Source organism: Epinephelus fuscoguttatus, linkage group LG21 (genome assembly GCF_011397635.1).
Source record: "Epinephelus fuscoguttatus linkage group LG21, E.fuscoguttatus.final_Chr_v1".
NCBI lineage: Eukaryota > Metazoa > Chordata > Actinopteri > Perciformes > Serranidae > Epinephelus > Epinephelus fuscoguttatus.
In genome coordinates, this window is record NC_064772.1 from 21,039,350 (window position 1) to 21,058,290 (window position 18,941).

At 42.0% G+C, this 18,941-nt stretch overlaps 1 protein-coding gene across 4 annotated transcripts in view; it reads right to left on the reverse strand.

Moving 5' to 3' along the window:
• Window positions 1–1,647: 1,647 nt before the first annotated feature.
• Window positions 1,648–18,941, reverse strand: part of atp8a2 (ATPase phospholipid transporting 8A2) — a 61,726-nt gene continuing 44,432 nt past the window's right edge. For all 4 annotated transcript variants that reach the window (XM_049565340.1, XM_049565341.1, XM_049565342.1 and 1 more), the window contains 10 exons: window positions 17,160–17,234; window positions 16,664–16,786; window positions 16,061–16,139; window positions 15,867–15,928; window positions 15,350–15,406; window positions 12,440–12,547; window positions 10,552–10,640; window positions 10,250–10,354; window positions 5,300–5,391; window positions 1,648–3,161 (listed from right to left, as the gene is read on the reverse strand). In XM_049565340.1, the coding sequence (XP_049421297.1) occupies window positions 3,067–3,161; window positions 5,300–5,391; window positions 10,250–10,354; window positions 10,552–10,640; window positions 12,440–12,547; window positions 15,350–15,406; window positions 15,867–15,928; window positions 16,061–16,139; window positions 16,664–16,786; window positions 17,160–17,234 (885 nt within the window). In that variant the 3' untranslated portion in view covers window positions 1,648–3,066. The remainder of the gene's footprint in view (window positions 3,162–5,299; window positions 5,392–10,249; window positions 10,355–10,551; window positions 10,641–12,439; window positions 12,548–15,349; window positions 15,407–15,866; window positions 15,929–16,060; window positions 16,140–16,663; window positions 16,787–17,159; window positions 17,235–18,941) is intronic.

Here is an 18,941-nt window from a genome sequence, read left to right on the forward strand (position 1 = left end):
GGGCTGGGCCACATCCAGGAAGGTGGGTGGGAAAGGGAGCTCCAGTTGGACTCCAGTGTCCAGAGGCTGGGGGGTGTATTAATCGTTTAATGGTCTGTCTACACTGGCTCTCATGAGCTTCAAGAGGGAGCGTGGGAGAGGTTTGAATCTGGTAATGTATGAAATCATCCACATCTCATGTACCAATAGAGCCTTTTTGATCCTTTTTAAACACACAATGTAAACCCAGCTCGTCCTACTGCCCTGTCAGGGCACCTACAGTTATCGACACTTAAATTTAATGCTTTTAAAACATTTAAGATAATTGCTTAACAAAATTTAAGACTGATTTTTGGACCTACCTTTTTTATTCAAGCACTGCAGGTGAGTATAAAGGTATGGGTACAATTGATCAGTGTTGTAGTTAAGACCACCTAAACTGAGTCAGTCATGACCGAGACAAGACTAAGACTTTGAGGGTTGAGACCAAGTCAAGACCAGACCAGTGCGAGTCCCACACGGCATGACACACATAGGATAAAATGTGGAAAGCACAAACCCGAGGCACTCCTCAAATTGATCTCAAAGATCCACATTCCCATGAAAACACCCAAGGAAAACAAAGACTCCTCTTCAGGAGTGTACCATGAGAAATGTCTAGATGTATATGTTGTTTGGGACTTTTCCTTTTTCTATGAGTAGACAAATATCAACAAATACTAAGGAGCTAAAATCAACCTAATCATCCTTATCTAACAGTCATTTTTCTGCACAGGCAATTTAGTGATATCCCTGCAGTTTCAGTCTTGACCAGTCTTGACATAAAATCCAGAGTCTTGTCTAACACCGAAACAGCCAAGTTAAAATGTGGTCAGAAAGTGTTCTGAGACCAGTCCCCGGATTAAGACCTATCTTGAGTGCTGCAACACTGAGCGCATCCAATTCAAAGTCCTTCTCCTCACTTATTAAGCCCTCCATAACCAGGCCCCCTCCTACCTCACAGACCTGCTCCACCGCCACACTCCTTCCCGCAGCCTCCCGACTCCTGACACCACTCAGGACCAAGCACAGAACCTGGGGCGACAGATCCTTCTCCATAGCTGCCCCTCTTCTGGAACACTCTCTCCAAACACATTCGAGACTGCACTGACCTGTCCAAGTTCAAATCACTACTCAAGTGAACTGAATGACTTTTAATGTGTGAATGCTGTTGTGTGTATTTTACTGTAGTCTATTTTGTGGTCGTTTTTAACCAATGCAAAGCGTATTTGAGTACCATGGAAAGTGCTCTAGCATTATTTTATGTAGGAATGCTGTCATTAAAATGAGTTAGGTTAGGTACATTTTGCTAACATTTTGCTATAAAGTAAAAGTACAGTAACATTAGAAATGTGGACTGTCACACATAAGAGCTTGACTCACTCTGACAAAAATAAATGAATAAATAGAGATGGATGAATGAAATTAGATAAAATGTTTGTGGCAATTAAGACCTCACAGATTCAAATTTAAGACTAATGACTTTCAAGGCCTTATATTTATAAAATCATATTTTTAAGGGCGTGCAGACACCCTGTCTGCAGCCACATTTTGACTCACAAAATCCACTTGATTACACGAGTCGAGACAGCTTCAAGTCAAGAGACAGAGACATTTAGTCAGGCCATGGATTGATTAGATTTAATGATTAGGACTCGGATGGACAACCCCCCCTTCTCTCCCTCCCTTTTAGTCTTGCATTCCTGAACCAGAGTGTCCTCAGCACAGAGTGCGCACACACACACACACACACACACACACACACACACACACACAATGGACTCTACATTCAGACAAACCCCAGAGCCAGAAAAACACATGATCCAGGCGAGTGTCTCAATCAGATCCCTTCTGTTTGGATGCCTATTAGCGCTAGTTCAAGTAAAGTATTCCCTCTAAGACATGTCTCCACACATGAGTACAAAAACAGGCATTAATGAAAAGAGAAAAAAAAAATATAAACATACACATTAATGTCCACTTTAATAATAATAAAAAAGAAACAGTCCAGTAAAGAATGGAAATCCAACAAAACTGAAGGAGGAAGCTTTAATGCCAGACTCGCTGCTTCCATGTCAGCTGATGATGCTTGACAGGCGGCGTCAGGAATCACAGGAGCGGTCAGAAACAACAGGAAACAAGGTGGAATTTTTTTAAAAACTGGCCAAGACATGATGTGCTAGAGGAGGGGAGACATGGAGGCTGCAGAGCGGCTAAGAGATGGAGAGATAGGAGATACAAGAAGAGATAAGCAGGAGGACGTCCCAGTGGGATAGGAGGGGTTGCAGCGGGGTGGTCCAGTTTGGCATGAGCGTTTTGCCTCAGTGGCATCTCTGTGGTGTTTGGCAGTGAGGCTTGGTGCTGCAATGGGACACGGGGGGGCTGTAGCTGGGGTTCAGGGCTGCAGTGGTCCTCCCTCCCTTTATAAGGAATTCATCAGTGCATGTGTGTGTGTTTATTTAGACGTCCCTTTCCCTCCCGCATCGGCATGTGATGACAGACAAGCTAAACCCACCTCACAACAGAGATGAGAGAGAACCGTGGAAGCGAACACACGCGGGCCGACACACATGCACACAAACACAGGAGCGCCAACGCGTGCAGACGTACATGCACAGGCAGATACAGACGCACGGGAATGCACACACACATACACACTCACGCACACACACACACACACACACAGATAAACACACAGTGGCATGAAGCAAACCCAGTCTGTGGGGTATACAGATATGAGGAGCAGTCTCTGAGTTTGACTTGTCATGTCTGTGTGTGGATATGATTGCTCATGCCTGTGCAGCTTGAAGAATGTTTTTTCCCCATAAAGTCGGCCTGGTCCCTTCTCTCAAGTTAGTCCTCTTATGCGCCAGCGATGGCCTCTACGCCTGACCGTGACCCCCGCCCTGGGCAAGGGGTCAGGTTATAGTTCCAGTAAGGCCACAGCAGGGGTCGGTCACCCGGCGTGAGGGTGTCACGTGAGTCTGTCTCCGCTGTCGCCTTGTTAACCATTGCTACGGTGAGCCGAAGCCTTGGTCAGGGGTGGGGCTAGAGGCTGGGGCGTTGGCGGGTGGTGTCGTAGGAGCGCACTACCTGGGACTGGGACACCACGCCGTGCTCCTCTTGAGAGAAAGCATAGCCATCTGCAGAGAGAGACGAGACGGAGGAACATTTTAACAAAACAAACAGCTGTATGACTCCATTTTTTGTTAATCACACGGGATGTTCGTGTGCAGACAAACCCTGCCTCAATAATAATTAAACTGAGTTTCACAAATGTGTTATTCATTACACGACTGTTATACTGGATTGCCTAACTGGGTACAAGGGTTTGTATTTTCCTGGTCACTCAATATTTGTCCGAATACTGGGAATCAGTTTGTTGTTTTTGGGTTACGTGAGATAGAAACTTGAAATAGCATTGCTGTCCCTCTCCATTTACTCTCCGCATGGTTTGCCAGATTTCCACCCTTAATAAACACATAAGCAAACAAACCAATCAGAAGCACCAAACAAATCGGACTCTGCAAATATATAGAAAATAGAAATCAACATGCTGTTTTCTTCTCCTCGTCTACATCTGTCATACTGGCCCACACATAAAAAGATCTTAACAGATGTTGAAAATATGGGAGACTCCACACGAAAGAAGATGTAATAATAAATTTAAAAGTTTTCTTCTAACAGATTCTTTCATTGTTATTCTGTTGCTTTGGCAACAGCTTTTGTCCCTGTTCACTTCCTGTCGGCATCTGCATTAACAAACATCCCAAAACGAAATACAAAGGGGGCCATTTAGAAAATTTATGTGGTCAAGTTTTAGAATGTCTATCGTGTGTGGAGAGCAACGATTTGGACAAAATAGCACCCCACACACTGAACGATAAACTAAACAGAAACAAACAGTCCCAACTCACAAAACTGGAAATCTTGCAAATCTCTCATGATCAAATGTGACTTTAGAGTAAACAAATGTGGTGGATGGCAGGCAGGAAAAACTAGCTGTTTCTTTTTCACTACTTTTTACAAAAAATTCACAAAGAACTAGAAAAACCACCTCGCAAACCAAGTTGCAGTTACAGTTTACGTCTCTGTCAGTGAAAACATGGATGCTTCACACACATCTTCCCCCCAGCAGCACAGAAGATCTATACAATCAGCGCAGTTTCAAGATGAACACCCAGGATTAGTGTCACCAATTCAATGTCTGCCATACTGTTACTTATATGACATTGAGTAATGGCCAGAATAGTGTTTCTGCAGAGCATTACGTCACAGTGAAGTTAACCTTTGACATTTTGTATATAAAATGTCATCACTTCATCATTTTTATCTTATTAGACATTTGTGTGAAATCTGTCATAATTAGTGTATACATTCTTGAGTTATGGCCAAAAACATATTTTGTGAAGTCACAGTGACTGTGACCTTTAATCTACTATTAAATTTTAAATAGTTGAGTTGAGTCCATTTGTGCCAAATTTGAGGAAATTCCCTCAAGGCTTTCCTGATATATCGCATTCTTGAGAATGAAATGGATGCAAGGTTGACCACCAAAATCTAATCAGTTCATTGTTGAGTCCAAGTAAACGTTTGTGCCAAATTTGGAGAAAAAAAAAATCCCTCAAGGTGTTCTTGAGATATGGCGTTCATGAGAATGAAACGGATGCAAGGCTGACCACCAAAATCTAATCAGTTCATTGTTGAGTCCAAGTGGACGTTTGTGCCAAATTTGGAGAAAAAAAAACCAGTCCCTCAAGGTGTTCTTGAGATATCCAATTCACAAGAATGGGACGGATGGACACACATGATGCCTCTGGCCGAGGCTATCGCTGGCACGGAGACATAAAATGAACATGGATTGTATACGTTACAGCATGAGCTGGAGGCTAGAAAGTTTTGAGTTGAATCCCATTTGATATTACATCAAAACCCTCCGAGATCTGCTGGACCTCCGGCAGTTCTCAGGGTTCCCCCCTCACAACAGGATATCGGATCGTAAATATTGAACGTGTTGAAAATTTGCCATTTGAAATCGGTGTGGCCAGGATGGCCTTCCCCTGATCTGCACATACTTCACACCACAGGAAACCAGCATTAGTTTATATTGGCAGTATATGCACTGATTGTAAAACTACATATGTGTTTTTAAGACTTTATTTCATGTAGTGAGAGGGACAAGAGAAAGACTGAAACACAATTCTCTCTTTTTAAGGCTGGTACTAGAGCAAGACATTGATAACATTATAGTGTGTGTGTGTGTGTGTGTTTGGAGACTCACGTGACACAGTCTGCTGCACCGAGTTTGAGCGTCCTACGCTTGAAGGTGTTTTCCTAAAGACTCTTGTCAGCAGATGGGCCCGTTCGTTTAGACTGCGGAGAAAAGAAAAAGGGATCAGTTACTCCACAGCGACAGCAGATAACCACTTAATAATTGGTAATCAAAGAGAGGCTCTCCACTATTCACAAAACTCCACAACACCGATACTAGCTACTGGGAAACTGGGCTTATTCACTTTTTCCTTTCAGTTATGAGCAGTGGCAGGTTTAGCCTTTTTTTTTTTTGAGACAAAATATAACGTCTTAACTACCTACAGATTTAAGGCAGCAGGATGACAGTTGTTCAACCTTCAAATGCCCTTGAGCAAAACACTAAAGAATAAAAGCCAAAAGTGTATTTCTCCTTTAAGGATCAACGTAGAAACACTCAGATCAACGAGCAAACAAAGTATAAGTGGATTTAAAACCAGGACGTTGGTATGAGGACGCCCGGATACTGACTGCTCCTGACGTGCAATTTAACCTAACAGAAAGTCATAAACTGGCTGCAGGGTAACAGGACATTCACAGTAAACTATTCCTCAGCCCCCCCAACTCCTCTCTTCTCTCCTCTCCCCTACTTCTCCCCCTTTCCAAGAAGAAGACTGGATCCTCTGTTCGGAGACCACACGCCGTCACGGCTCCTCTCCTCCTGTGACCAAAAATAACTAAGCCCTTTCCAGATATTGCACACAAATGCAAGCATGCACACAAATGCATGCACACACACTTATTTAGTCCGATACCTCTCTGCACTCTTATGACCATCATTACAGCCATTAAAGTAATTAGGCGGAGGCGCTGGATGGAAATGTAAGAACACCAGCATCAGTAACTGCCACATCAGACAGTTTCCAGTTTAATTTGAATAAATGCATCTTCTGCATTTATCTGCCAATGGAGCGTTGAAGAGGGGTTTCCCTGGCACTTGTGATGATCAACGGAGTACTTATGGATCAGAGCCAGCCTACCCAAGGTTAACATTTGGATCAGGCAGTTAGGAAATTCTTAATACTCTATGTGACTGTTGGGAACCTTCACTAGAGTGTTTGTCGAGAAAAAAAAAAAAAAAAAATTGAGAGTCTCTGAAGTTTGCTCAAGAAATCTTTGGCCAAAAAAAATTATGTCTGTTAGAAAGATGACAGTGCTGAGTGAATGATAAAAGACTAAATGGTGGCTGGATAAATAAATTAAAGGCTCATGCATCAGTGCGACTCAAGTTGTCCTTCTGTAATGTTTCTTTCTGGCTAACCTCCGATTCAAAAAGGCCCAAGGATGTGCTCCGTTTGAACTCTTCCCTCGAGACGCTCCTGTACTCTACCTTTCCTCCCCTCTCCCATGCCCACCCCAGGACCTCCCCAGGAACTACAAACACAGATGTGCTCTTTTCCATTTTGCTCCATTGCCTCTCTGCACACTGCTACTTTACTTCTCTTATTCTAAACTGAGAGGTCCCGAGGACCCAGTCCTGGTTTCCTGGGTTTAAAGCAGGGTCAGTCCAGGACGGGGCCCTGCGCAGGGGTCAGCAGCAAGCGTGGTTACCCACCCTTATAAGCATACCTCAGACTTCTTCAGTTCTTTTCAACGACCAAACTGCTCTGAGAAAGTAGCTAAGCTTAGTGACTCACTCACATCTGAGTCTTTAATACAGTGAGTCATTATTAAGAAAGTCTTAGCAATCCTTATGGGCAAACGGTGTTGAAAGAAGGACTCAGATCCACTGTGCAAAAGTAAGTCCTGCATTAAATAGTGTATTTAATTAAAAGTACAAAATGTATTGGCATCAAAATATATTTTAAGTATCAAAAGTAAAAAGGTGTGTTACGCAAGATGGACCCTTTTGGAATTTAAAATTCTGTTGTATTAGTGGATTGTTATTTCTGATGCATTTACATATATGCTGCATTTCAATGTTATATCTGGTTAAGGTTGGGCTAATTTTATGTAAATTATATGCTGTTGGGGCTTTTTAATCTATAAAAACATCACATTTCACTTGTGGATCATGTTTAGTATCTGAAATCTGAGCCTGCAAATTAACTTGTGACTAGGAATGTCCCAATCCGACCTCAAAGATCGGTAACAGGGTCAATCAAGACATTTTTGATTGATCAGGATAGGCAATATCGAGCTGTATACAGCCCGATTAAATCCTTTGTTTTACGTCAGCCATCACACAGATAATTTTTCTTGCGAAGTTTTCATGCAGCTGTCATCAACTCTGCAACTCTCCACTATCTGTCTCTCCTCTACTCTACTGTGTACAAGCGAGGGCTGAGCCCCGCCTGCGGTGAAACACCACACACATTAAGCAACAGCAAAATGCAGTGTAAGACTGTTTATTTGTGTAATTTTCCTAAGTTATGTGCACTCATTTCATTTCAGCTCAGTGTGAGAGAGTATCTTGTGGTTTGTTTTTTTGCCACAGGCTATATGGTGCATGCTTCACCTCGGACACTCATGACTCTACCGCAAGTGCAACAAAAGCTCAGTGGGCAAACGGACAAGGAGATTAATTAATTAATGTAATCCGTGCATCAACGTAGTGTACAGACCACGAAAATAAACACTTAACAGAACAGTTTAGTCAGATAACCCAGACAAGATGCTGCATCAAAGCAACAAACACTGGAGAATACGCTCTTAAAGGGACAGAGTAGGGATAGGGAGATTTGTTGTTTTATTGCCTGCTTTATATGTTTGTGAAAACATCAAGGAACAGCTTGGATGCAGGGAATTTTTTTTCTTTATGCACTGTGGCGCTAATTAAGTCTCAAGCATATCCACTGGATTGATTTTAATATCTTTAATATCATTAGAATACTTGAAATGTACACTGTACAGCTGTATTATCAGGGGAGAATATCCGATTGGGACTTGGTATCAGCAGATACTTAATCTTAAATTACTTGGATTGGGATTGGGGCAAAAACAAACCTGATCAGGACATCCCTTCTCGTAACTAAAGCTGTTAAATTAATGTAGTGAAGTTGAAGTAAAAAGCAGCATAAAATGGAAATACTCAAGGAAAGTACAGGTACCTCAAATCTGTACTTCCAATGCTGCTAGCGAATGGTCAAACCTCTACAGTCCTACAAAGTTCATGCCATATCTTAACTTAGAGAAATGTCCTAAAACACTAAACAATGCAATTGATTCTAACACAGTAACACAGCTCTAATGACACCACATGGCTAAATCACAGAGAGAGAGAACTATAGACAAATCCAGAAGACACACCAGGTCTGTACAGCAGTTCAAATTGATCCACCTATGACGCACTCCACAGATGGATAAATGGAAAAATGAACATAAGGAGAGAAATGAAATTAAAAAATGATAAAGAGGACAAAGGGGAACGAGTGATTGAAAGATAACCAGAGAGAGGTGTGAACTCAATGAATGGAAAACAAGCGCAGGTCACTCCAAAGCAGCTTGCAGCGGGGCACACAGGTCATTTGAGGTCACAGTTCACACAGTAGGACAGTGCAAACCCAGAAGCTACCTCTGTGAGCATGTGACAGCTCTACGGGACCTCAGCTTTGGCTTCGGCCCTGTGGACGGTGCCACCGGGGAGTTAGAAATGTTATTAATTTTCACGCATACAGAAATATATACTGCCTGGTCACTTTATTAGGTACACCCATACAATCTAATGCAGAGCAATGCACCAGCTCTGCCACATATTCTTCCTATATGAAGCTTAGAATCACAAGTTTTTGTTAAAACCTTTTCGAGATGTGTTAATTCATTATTGAGGTGGTAGGTTGTGATGATGTTGTACTGGACTGTATTATAATAAAATATGTTTCTATAATAATTTCTTCCTCATTTTTGTAAATGGGGTGGGCAAAACATTAAAAACCCCTCTGAATAAAATACAGTCTTGTTCAACACCACAGTAAACTGTAGACTCAGTAACAAACAGCCAGCCTCAGGGTTCCTGCAGCTGCAGGCAAGTTAGATTTAAGACTTTTTAAAGTACTTTAATGCCACTTGGAATAGAATTTGAAACCAATTTTACAATAACCAAAATTGAAGGGAAAAAAATGAACCAATACCAATTACTTTAGATTAGGGAAAATTAAACATGACGTTTTTTTGTCTCATGGTTTGGACAAGGGTGGAACAGAACTGGGGAACTGCTGCCATTTGTTGGCAAGTTTTCTTGGTGGTTTTGTTTCTTCAAAATATATAATAACAGCCAATTTTTCGTAAAATTTGCACTTCCCCATATCGTCCAGGATACAGTGGCAGCTAGCTAGCACACATTGGATCCTCGGTTCTGAGCATCCTGGCTGGAAACAATATATGAATGTCGAGTTTTTGCTATCCTGATCTCTACAACGTTAAAGCGAGAGTCATTCAGTAAATTATTATTTTTTAAAAATCTGTTACCTATTTGAGATTTTACAATGCAACGTCAGAAAAATTATTCAGAAAATTCTACTTCCCATGTCTTAGCATTTTTAAGACTTTTGAAAGATTTATTAAAAACATTTTAGTACCAGTTAGGGCCTTATTTTTAGATAAATTCAGTGACTTTTAGTCCTTTTTAAGGATCCACAGGAACCCTGTAAATGGATACCTCTCTGACACTGTCAATGAAAATGATCTTTGTAAAGGTAAAATGTGTGGCTGTGCTGTTGTAATGAACTGCATTCAATTTTATGGGTGTACCCAACAAGGTGGCCTTGAAGTATGTTAGAGTTGTAATTGTAATCTGCAAATATACATAGAGTTATAATATGAATAATAATGGATTATTCTGAGATAAAACATTGATAAAAAATAATAAAATTAATGAAATAAAAGTAAATAAATCAACAAAAACCATTAGAATGACCTAATTGATGACACAAATAAAAGTGGGTATGAATGTAGGTGATGCTTGTTAACATACTGTATATACCTGCGGCCGCTGGCATCCCTAAGTACAGCTGCCCCTGGGTCCACGGCCCGAGCCTCCAACTCCTGCACCTCCTCTAGCAGAGACTTCCTCACAGTGCGACGTGTGCTGCAAAGCAGAAATAAGCTCATCAGACCCATGAAGGAAAGTCTGAGTGTTTCACTTTGCGGACACATGTGATTCATAATATAAAGTGTGCGTAAGTGTTGACATAGACTCAATATGGGTTATGTAAACGCCTCTGTAAAGTTAAATAGTCTCTGTATGGATTTCCCATGTATTTATATTAAATATGTTCTACTTACGCGGTCCAAGCAAAGTCTTTGAGTAAACACGCAGTAGGCACCAGGACCAGGCCCAGCCAGAAGTGCCAGCACTGCATCACCTTGCCAGCCTGCAATGACAACACACAGGCTCCATTTATTTCGCTCGTATATTAATTCAAATTGAGTATTAAGTCATTTTTCTCTGCAGCGAGTGCAGAGAAACACGTGTGGAAAAGGCAAAGAGCAATGTGGGACAAAGCACATTGAATGCCATTCACATCAGAGGTGGCCAAACATATTTAACAGCTCTCTCACACCCAATATCTACACCACAAACTGGAGTTAACACAGTATTCCCAGCGCTGAAATACAATGCTTCCATGATGCTAAAAGGTAAAAATGCTAGTGACTAACCACAGATCCCCCCTACCTGTCTCTGCGGTCCAGCTGCAAACTGCCTCATCGACCTTTGACCCTCCTCCTGAGTCTGTCTCTAGAGATTAATCATGCATCTAACCGCTGTCTTGATTTGTCTGTCTGTCTGTCTCCATGCCTCCTACTCCTACACATCTCTTTCTCCTGTGGTCCCCCCCAATCTTAGTCTTTCACAACTCCCTTTCATTATTAGTTATCCTCTGTTGCTTGTCCTCGCCTGTTACTGCAAATCCCTCCATTTTCCCTTTATTACCCAATATCTCCCTTTAGTTATCTGCAAGAGCTCTGTGGTGTTTCACAAGTCTTTGTCTCTAGGCGTTAACGTTTAAGTCAACAGTCACAAACACTTTATGCGCCATAACGCCCTGAAATTCTACTTTATTGCCCATATCATGTGTTTCCTGTGTTTAGATCCAGAGATGTAGAGACAATTTGTTTTCCAGAGGGAGAGGAAACGGGAAAAATGAGTCGGACAACCATTAGGAAATATCCTCGGCAGCAGCTGGAATCACAACCAAGTCACAGACGATCCAATTGGACTCACACATATCTTTCTGTGTGCGACAAACACCTCCACACAGTTCGTTTTTACAGCACAACTGGTCACACACTATATCACATGGTCTTTTTAAACTCTGAGGATGGAGGAATGCTAAATGATTTTCTCTGCTTTGTTATATCCATAGAAACAGACTGCTGGTCTCCGCTGCTTTACAATCAACACAAATCACACATAGCTGGACACACATGGCGCATTAATTCTCACATGCACAAACGTACCCACACAGTTATTCTGAGCAGAAATACACAGCTCTTTTCCATCCCCTGTCCCCCGTGGACAGATGGAAATATAGATAGCAGGAGCAGGGGAAATAAGAGAGGTAATAGGGTAGTTATGGGGGACGATGGAGGGTTGGGGGCTGGTGGCTGAGTGTCTCTGACCATTCCTCAGTTAGACTGAGCAGCTGCAGAGTTATTTGACCGCATTCCTGATTTCTGACACAAATTGAATTAATGGGCTGTGGGGAGTTTAGACGGCCCTATTGCCTCCCCCCCCCAAGACTCTTTACCCACTCAGTGGGGCACCTCACCTCACCCCCGCCTGATCCCTAAACTCTAAAAATGAGTCTCTCAATCAAGGGGTCCACTCTCCTCACCCCCACTGGATCCTCATCACCAGCAGCAGCAGCAGCCCACCCTCTTGAGTCAACACCTTCACAGAGGGCAGTAAAAAACGGGGGGCTCGGGTGACACGCAGCAGGTGCAGGAAGCCTGGTGAGAGGGGCTGGCTAGGCATAAATCTCCCCTGGGGCTCCAGCAGTGCCGACGTGGAACACCCAAGAGGTGAGTCTTATAGGCGCCATGTATTGGCTACCAAGAACAAGGGAGGGACAGGTGATGGAAGTTGCAGAAAAGAGATGTAGAGGGAGCGACTATTTTAACCTCATTCACCCCCTGTTAGTGAATTGAATGTTTACGGAGAGGAACTTGCCTGGCCCAGCATGTCAGGAGCGATGGGGATGGTGGGCCAGATGGCAGAGTAGACACCGAAGAAGACCATCCAGAGCGCCATGCTTCCCCACACCGCCAAATGGGAAAACTGAGACAGAAAGAAATCAAAAAATGAGCCAATGGGAGGGAGTGTGGGAGAGGATGGAGATTAAGAGATGGGGAAGAAAGACAGCATGAGGTCAAATAGTTTACATACAGCTCATCCGAATATATACAACCTTTCCCTTACTCATTCCCATATCTTGGTCCTGTCCTCTGTGATCCGTTGAAAGGGGACACTGTGTGAATTCCAGTGGGACCCTGCTTCATTACTGCCAGGCTGTTGTGTGGACAGCTGAGCGGACAAAAGTGTCAGCGCCCTTCCGTACATCCTGCCAATCTCTTTCTCTCTCCAGCAGCAGAAAGGAGCCAAAAGTCATGTCACCATCACGGCCCGAGCTACTGCTACATCCATCTCTGCTGACTACTGAACTTCCTTGTTTAAAACATCATTTTGTTAACTATTTATTTTAATTTTACTGAGGTAAAGTTTGTGTACAGCTGCTCAGGTTTTTCCTGTATACACTACGGTCATCTGATATTATTTTTGTAAGACATCTGGCATATATCTACTATCTGGTATATTTTGAGAGTAAACAGCAGCATTTTCAAACATGCCGACATTACTAGTGTCAGGCTGGTGTCAGCACTTTTAACCCACTCTGCCTGTTGCTGGTCTGGAACACATGACAGATAATTTCTAACTAGTTGGAAGAGCTAACTTTGTGTGGTCCTGATTAGTGATATCACTGATAAAGCTGCCATTTCTCCATGGGATTCCATGCTTAAAAGGACAATTCACCCCTTAATCCAAAATACATATTTTGCCTCTTACTTGTAGTGCTATTAATCAGTCTAGATTGCTTTGGTGTGAGTTGCCAAGTGTTGGAGATATCAGCCGTTGAGATGTCTGCCTTCTCTCTAATATAATGGAACTAGATGGAATTTGGCTTGTGGTGGTCTCTTTCCAGAAATCTGGCCCAGTTACTCAAGATAATCCACAGACCTTGTTGTGAGCAGTTTCATGTAGGAACTATTTTCTGTCCACCGAATTACACCACGCAGAGGGAAGCATGCATCTAATCATGGCCGAGAGGCTCAAGCTCGTAACAGTACAAGAAATCGACATTAATGGCGTCCTCGGCTAAGCTGCAACTTTAGCTAGATCAGTGGTGCTAGGTGAGCTCGCAGTAGGTGTATGCTTCCCTTTTTTGGTGCTTTGAACACAACAGGCTGAGTGCCATCTACTTCCACTATATTCGAACAAAGGCAGACATCTCCATGGCCGATATCTCCAACAGTAGGCAACTCACACAAAAACAATCTAGATTGTTAAGTAGGTAAGAAGGGAAATTAGGACATGAGGGCAAGTGCTGCATAATCATTTTTTTTAAATAGTAGCTTCCTGCTGGTCATTTTCAGCCTAAAATTTCCTCTTACTGGCTAAATGTGGTTAGAGAGAGATCAGATTAATAACGTGTTTAGAGCTGGATTTTAACTTTAGTGAAATGTATTAGGGAAATGTGCCAACTGGACGATCAAAGCAGGATGGATATTTATTACAAATACTACTAGCAGGTTCTAAAAAGGAAATAACCAGAAAATGGTTGAGTAAAGAGTCTCCAACAGCCTCTGTACAGAAATAGTTAAGGAAATTTATGTTATAGAACAACTGACTTTCCCTGCGACATGCCACTAAAAATGTGAACTATATTGGAAAAATGGAAATCTTATTTGACTTTGAAGTGATCTAATTTGTTTGGTGAATTTCATTTTGTCCCCCTTGGTGTTGGGACATGTAGGATGGATCGTGGCTCATGGATGACTGAAGATTTCTCCCTCCCTGAAGCAGGGTCAAAGTTGGGGATCATGAGGACCTTGAGAGATGATCATGACGATTATGGACATGGAAGATCTGTTGTCAGTGGCACTGCTGTATAGCCTTGCCTTTTCTTATTTTCAGTTTTGCTCAATGTTGGGCATTTCACCTTTGCCTATGATGTCCCTGCCTGTTGTTGGTTTTGTCTCTTATTGGTTTTTGTCTGCCTTTTTTCTTTTTGTAAAAACTAATAAAAAATTAAGTTAAAAAAAGTAGCTTCCATTTTTTTAATTAATAGTGGATCTGTCAATATTTAAGCTACTATGACATTGTGGTGTTCATATCCTTGATGTTTATAAGTGAGAAACCGGTCCAAAGAAAGTAGAGCTGGCAGTGTGCCCTGACATTTACATCAATAGTCTCTATTTCAACTCCTGACGGTTGCCATACAGACGAGTGTAAAAATATATTTCTCATGACTTGAAAAGGACATTCTTTGAGAGGAATGAGGACATCTGGGCTCTAAGTTAACGGTTAAATTAAATCTGTTTCGCTCTTATGTTTCTGTATTTACTCTTCATCTAACAGATGTTTTCTTGTCTGTTTTTCTCCTTTGCTGAGCAGTAACAACGTCTATGCGATCCTTGCAAGTTTCATCTGTCAAGGCATATTCAACAGTAAATTTGACTGACTTAAATGTTTAGGAAGTTATTAACGTTCTGACATTTTCAGAGCTTTTTTTTGAAAGTGGATAACTCTGAAATATTGAACAGGAGCAATGGAAAAAAATCGCCGCCACAAATGAGCTGGCGGGTTGGTGTAAGCAACTGCTGTTTAAGAAACCCCAAACCTTCACCACAACATCAAGGTGCACCACATCTTTTCCCATGTCTATCCTGAATATGAAGCATTTAGACTTCAGGTTATATGAAATCCTCACAGAGTGGGCCCCCTCCTCCTCTTTATTTATCAGCGGCTGAGTAAAACACAGCACATGTGGTGTGGCGTAATAGAGTGTGTTAATGTTCTTACCCTGGTCCAAGCGGTGGTCTCCATTCCAGCTTTCAGACATACTGTAACTACCACATACTACACACACACACACACACACACACAGTAGAAGGAGGGCAAATAAAAAAACAGAGAAACAGGATTAGTTTGCTGGCGACTGTGGAGATAATAAACATTAATAGTAAACTCAGCAATGTCTGTTAAAATACTCGGGACTCCCACAGCCCCCTGTAGACTACACACACACAACACAACAAATAAACACCACTGACATTCACATGAGACTGTGGGGAGTAAAATGATAGCAAGAGTGTGAGATGGAGAGGTGAACAGAGAGAAGAGATGGATGACTGTGGAGGGGAGACAGACTGGCTAGACAAGTCGAGATTGACTGGAGACTCAAAACGGCTCTGAGGAAGCAGCGCAGTGCTGGTGTGTACACAAATACTGTGCATATGCAAAAAAAAAGCACAAATCAGCAATGCTAATAGACACAAACAGAACATAAACAAAAAGAAAGTACAACTAAGATGCTTACTGTGTACACCATGTTTCCAACAAACAGGTAGTCATTTCCCTGACCGTCACTGAACGGAGAGTCTGTAAGGAACACACACACACACACACACACACACACACACACACACACACACACACACAGATGCCTCATGACAAAGTGTTACCAGCCATAATTATGAGAATGTAGACGAGTTACTCAGGCATGTCACTTACCATGCTCTAACATTTTGAGCGGAAACCAAAAGAGAATAATTGAATGAATCAGTGCATTGATACAGTGACCCCAAAACACCTGAAGTACAGAAAGAGACAGAAAGAGAGAGAAGGGGGAGAAAAGAGTGGGAAACAAGTCAGTGAAGACTAATGCCAAAGCACATATATGCCCCCGCACACATAAAAACATACAAAAACAGCAATTCCTCACAGTAACACACAACTTCCACTGTGTCCTTGCCATCAAAAGTGCCCTCCTGTACTGTACACTTGCACACATTAACACACACTCCCACACATACAGTAGGTTAGGTTGCTGGTGTACCCTCTAAAATGAAAGACTTCCTTATTCTGGCCCTATGAATCTCATTAGGGGTTGCCGTGGAAACGTCCCGGTCTCCCTGCCACTCTTGTTTACTCGCTGGCGTCCCAAACAAACAGCAGGCATCACTCGTCAATCCCACAGACAAGCCACAAGGAATGACAAGTCGAATGCAGAGTGTTTAGCTTTGACTGAAGACGCAGCACATGCGGACTGCAAATGTGTGTGTGTGTGTGTGTGTGTGTGTGTGTGTGTGTGTGTGTGTTTGTGTGTGTGTGTACCTTGGTGTTGAAGCCCTCGGCATTCTGGGTGATTCGGTAAAGCTGTGGGAAACGCAGCATGTTCTGCTGGCTGCATGGCCGGTCAAATATCCCCAGAGTGAACGGAGGCAGTGCAGTAAATATCTGCATCACACACAAGACACACATACAGCCATTAAAACACATGAGGACAGATCTGTGTGTATACATATAAACACACACTTCAACTAGTTGGACATTCAGTGTTCGTTTCAGCAGCAGCATTAGGAGAAATTCCATAATGTGCCTGAAGGTATCTGCAATCAGAGTACACACAGAGGTAAAAACCTCTCACACACATACAAACATTTCTGGCATTCAGAAAGAGCAGTGATAAGGAGACAAAGTGAGAGTGATTGTGAGATAGGTTAAGAGTGAGAGACAGCACTTAACGTGAACTTAGTAAAACAAGGAGCCGGTGAGAGAGTGTAGAAATGGAAAAGAGACAGTTTGAGAGGGTGCAGGGGCGGATACTCACCACGTTGTAGAGGCCTATACACCAGCGCTCAAAGAGGATCTGACCAGAGAACCCATTCACAAAGGCGAACCAGAGCTGGGACACAAAGAGAGGGATGAGAGGGGATGAGAGGGACAATAGTGGAGGGTAAATCTGCCTTAGGGAGGTACTGATAGTGGAAACAGCAGGGAGAGATGGCCAAATGTGTGTATCTGTTTACAAAATTATATGAATGCACAATAAAATAACTTCATTAGAACATTTTGTTCTTTATAGTGGCAGAAAAAAACAATAGAAAACGTTCAATACTTTATTGACATATAAACATGATTGATTAGAATGTGTCTTAAGTGTCTCACTTAAACAAAAATAGTAAAGCCACTTACTCATAGAGCACATAATACATTAAAGTTTTTTTCAAAAGAAAAAAGATTTGTAATATCTACACCCATAAAATTAACATAAAAGCATAAAACCAATTGGTCAGATAAAATCGAACACATAAGAGTACCACTAGCACCAATAGGGAAATAAACAGCATCAAACGACCCACTAGATAAAGTGCTTTAAGTGCATTAAAAATCCACCCTACTGCACAATTATTTAATCTGCAAAGTGGTGTTCTGTGCTGAGTTAGTAACGTTAAGAAGGCAGACAGCTTCAGGATATGTGCTGTTTTGATAGCTGGATATTGTGGTCCTAAAGGGATACTTTGCAGATTTTCAACCAGGTCTGTGTCATCATGGTCTGGGGAGTGTGTACAAATAGATGGTGTTAAGGTGGCCCCTGTGCCGGCAGCACAAATTCGCCTGATGACACAAAACATGGCTGGCTGACCAGTAGGGAGCTCCGCAAGCTTGCGGCACTGAGGCCCCTTAACAGCGTTTATCTGTACACACTCCCTGCACCGCAGAGACACAGAGCTGGTTGAAAGTGGGCAAAGTATCCATTTAATGCTTTTTAATGTTCTGTGAAGAGGAAGGATATTAAAAAGGTTGTTGTCTGGGTGAGAAGGATCCTTTAAAAGTTTAAGGCTTTTTGTTTTAGTTATGACATTCCAGTTGATAAATCTTTATCAGGTAAGATTCAGGTATGTGAATGAGGGTCTATCATAGTTTACAAGACATAAGACTGTATGATGGGCCAGATAGTTTTTTTTAAAATCACTATTCTTCTAATTTTCTTCTTCTTCAAATGACCTCACAATGACTGATTTCTGTAGTTGAATTCAAGTCCAAACTGTCTTATCTGGATTTTGTGCGCACTCTTCTGTCCTGTGTGACAGTTGTCTTAAGCTGTTTATACTGTTTGTATTTTTTGTTGTGAGGTTTCAATGCTTGTACCTTGTTAAACAGGGGAAACATGAAAAAGAAAAGAAAAGGAATAAAACGGCAGACAGAAAACTGGTTTTCAGCATTTTAACCTCTTTAGTTAACACATTGAGGAAAAGAAACAAATAAAGACAGAAAGTGGAGGGTTTTTAAATGATTTTGAAAAACAACAAACAATACCACTGATGTAAGAGGCAAAAGGGACTGTGGTCCCATTTGTTTACAGTAATTATTCCAAAGCATAATGATTCATCAGGCAATGCTATATTGATTTTATGTAAAATAAAATATAACATATGCTTGTATGGTAGTTGCACTTCCTGTAGCTCCATTAACTCGTCTGGCAGGAAGTTTTTACTGCATTCCTCACACAGGTCATGGCTGGCTCTGAAACCACTTTCTGATTTTATAGAAGTTAATTTACTGAAAACACAGTGTCTAAATATGACTCTGGCCCAGGGGAAACCTTCGT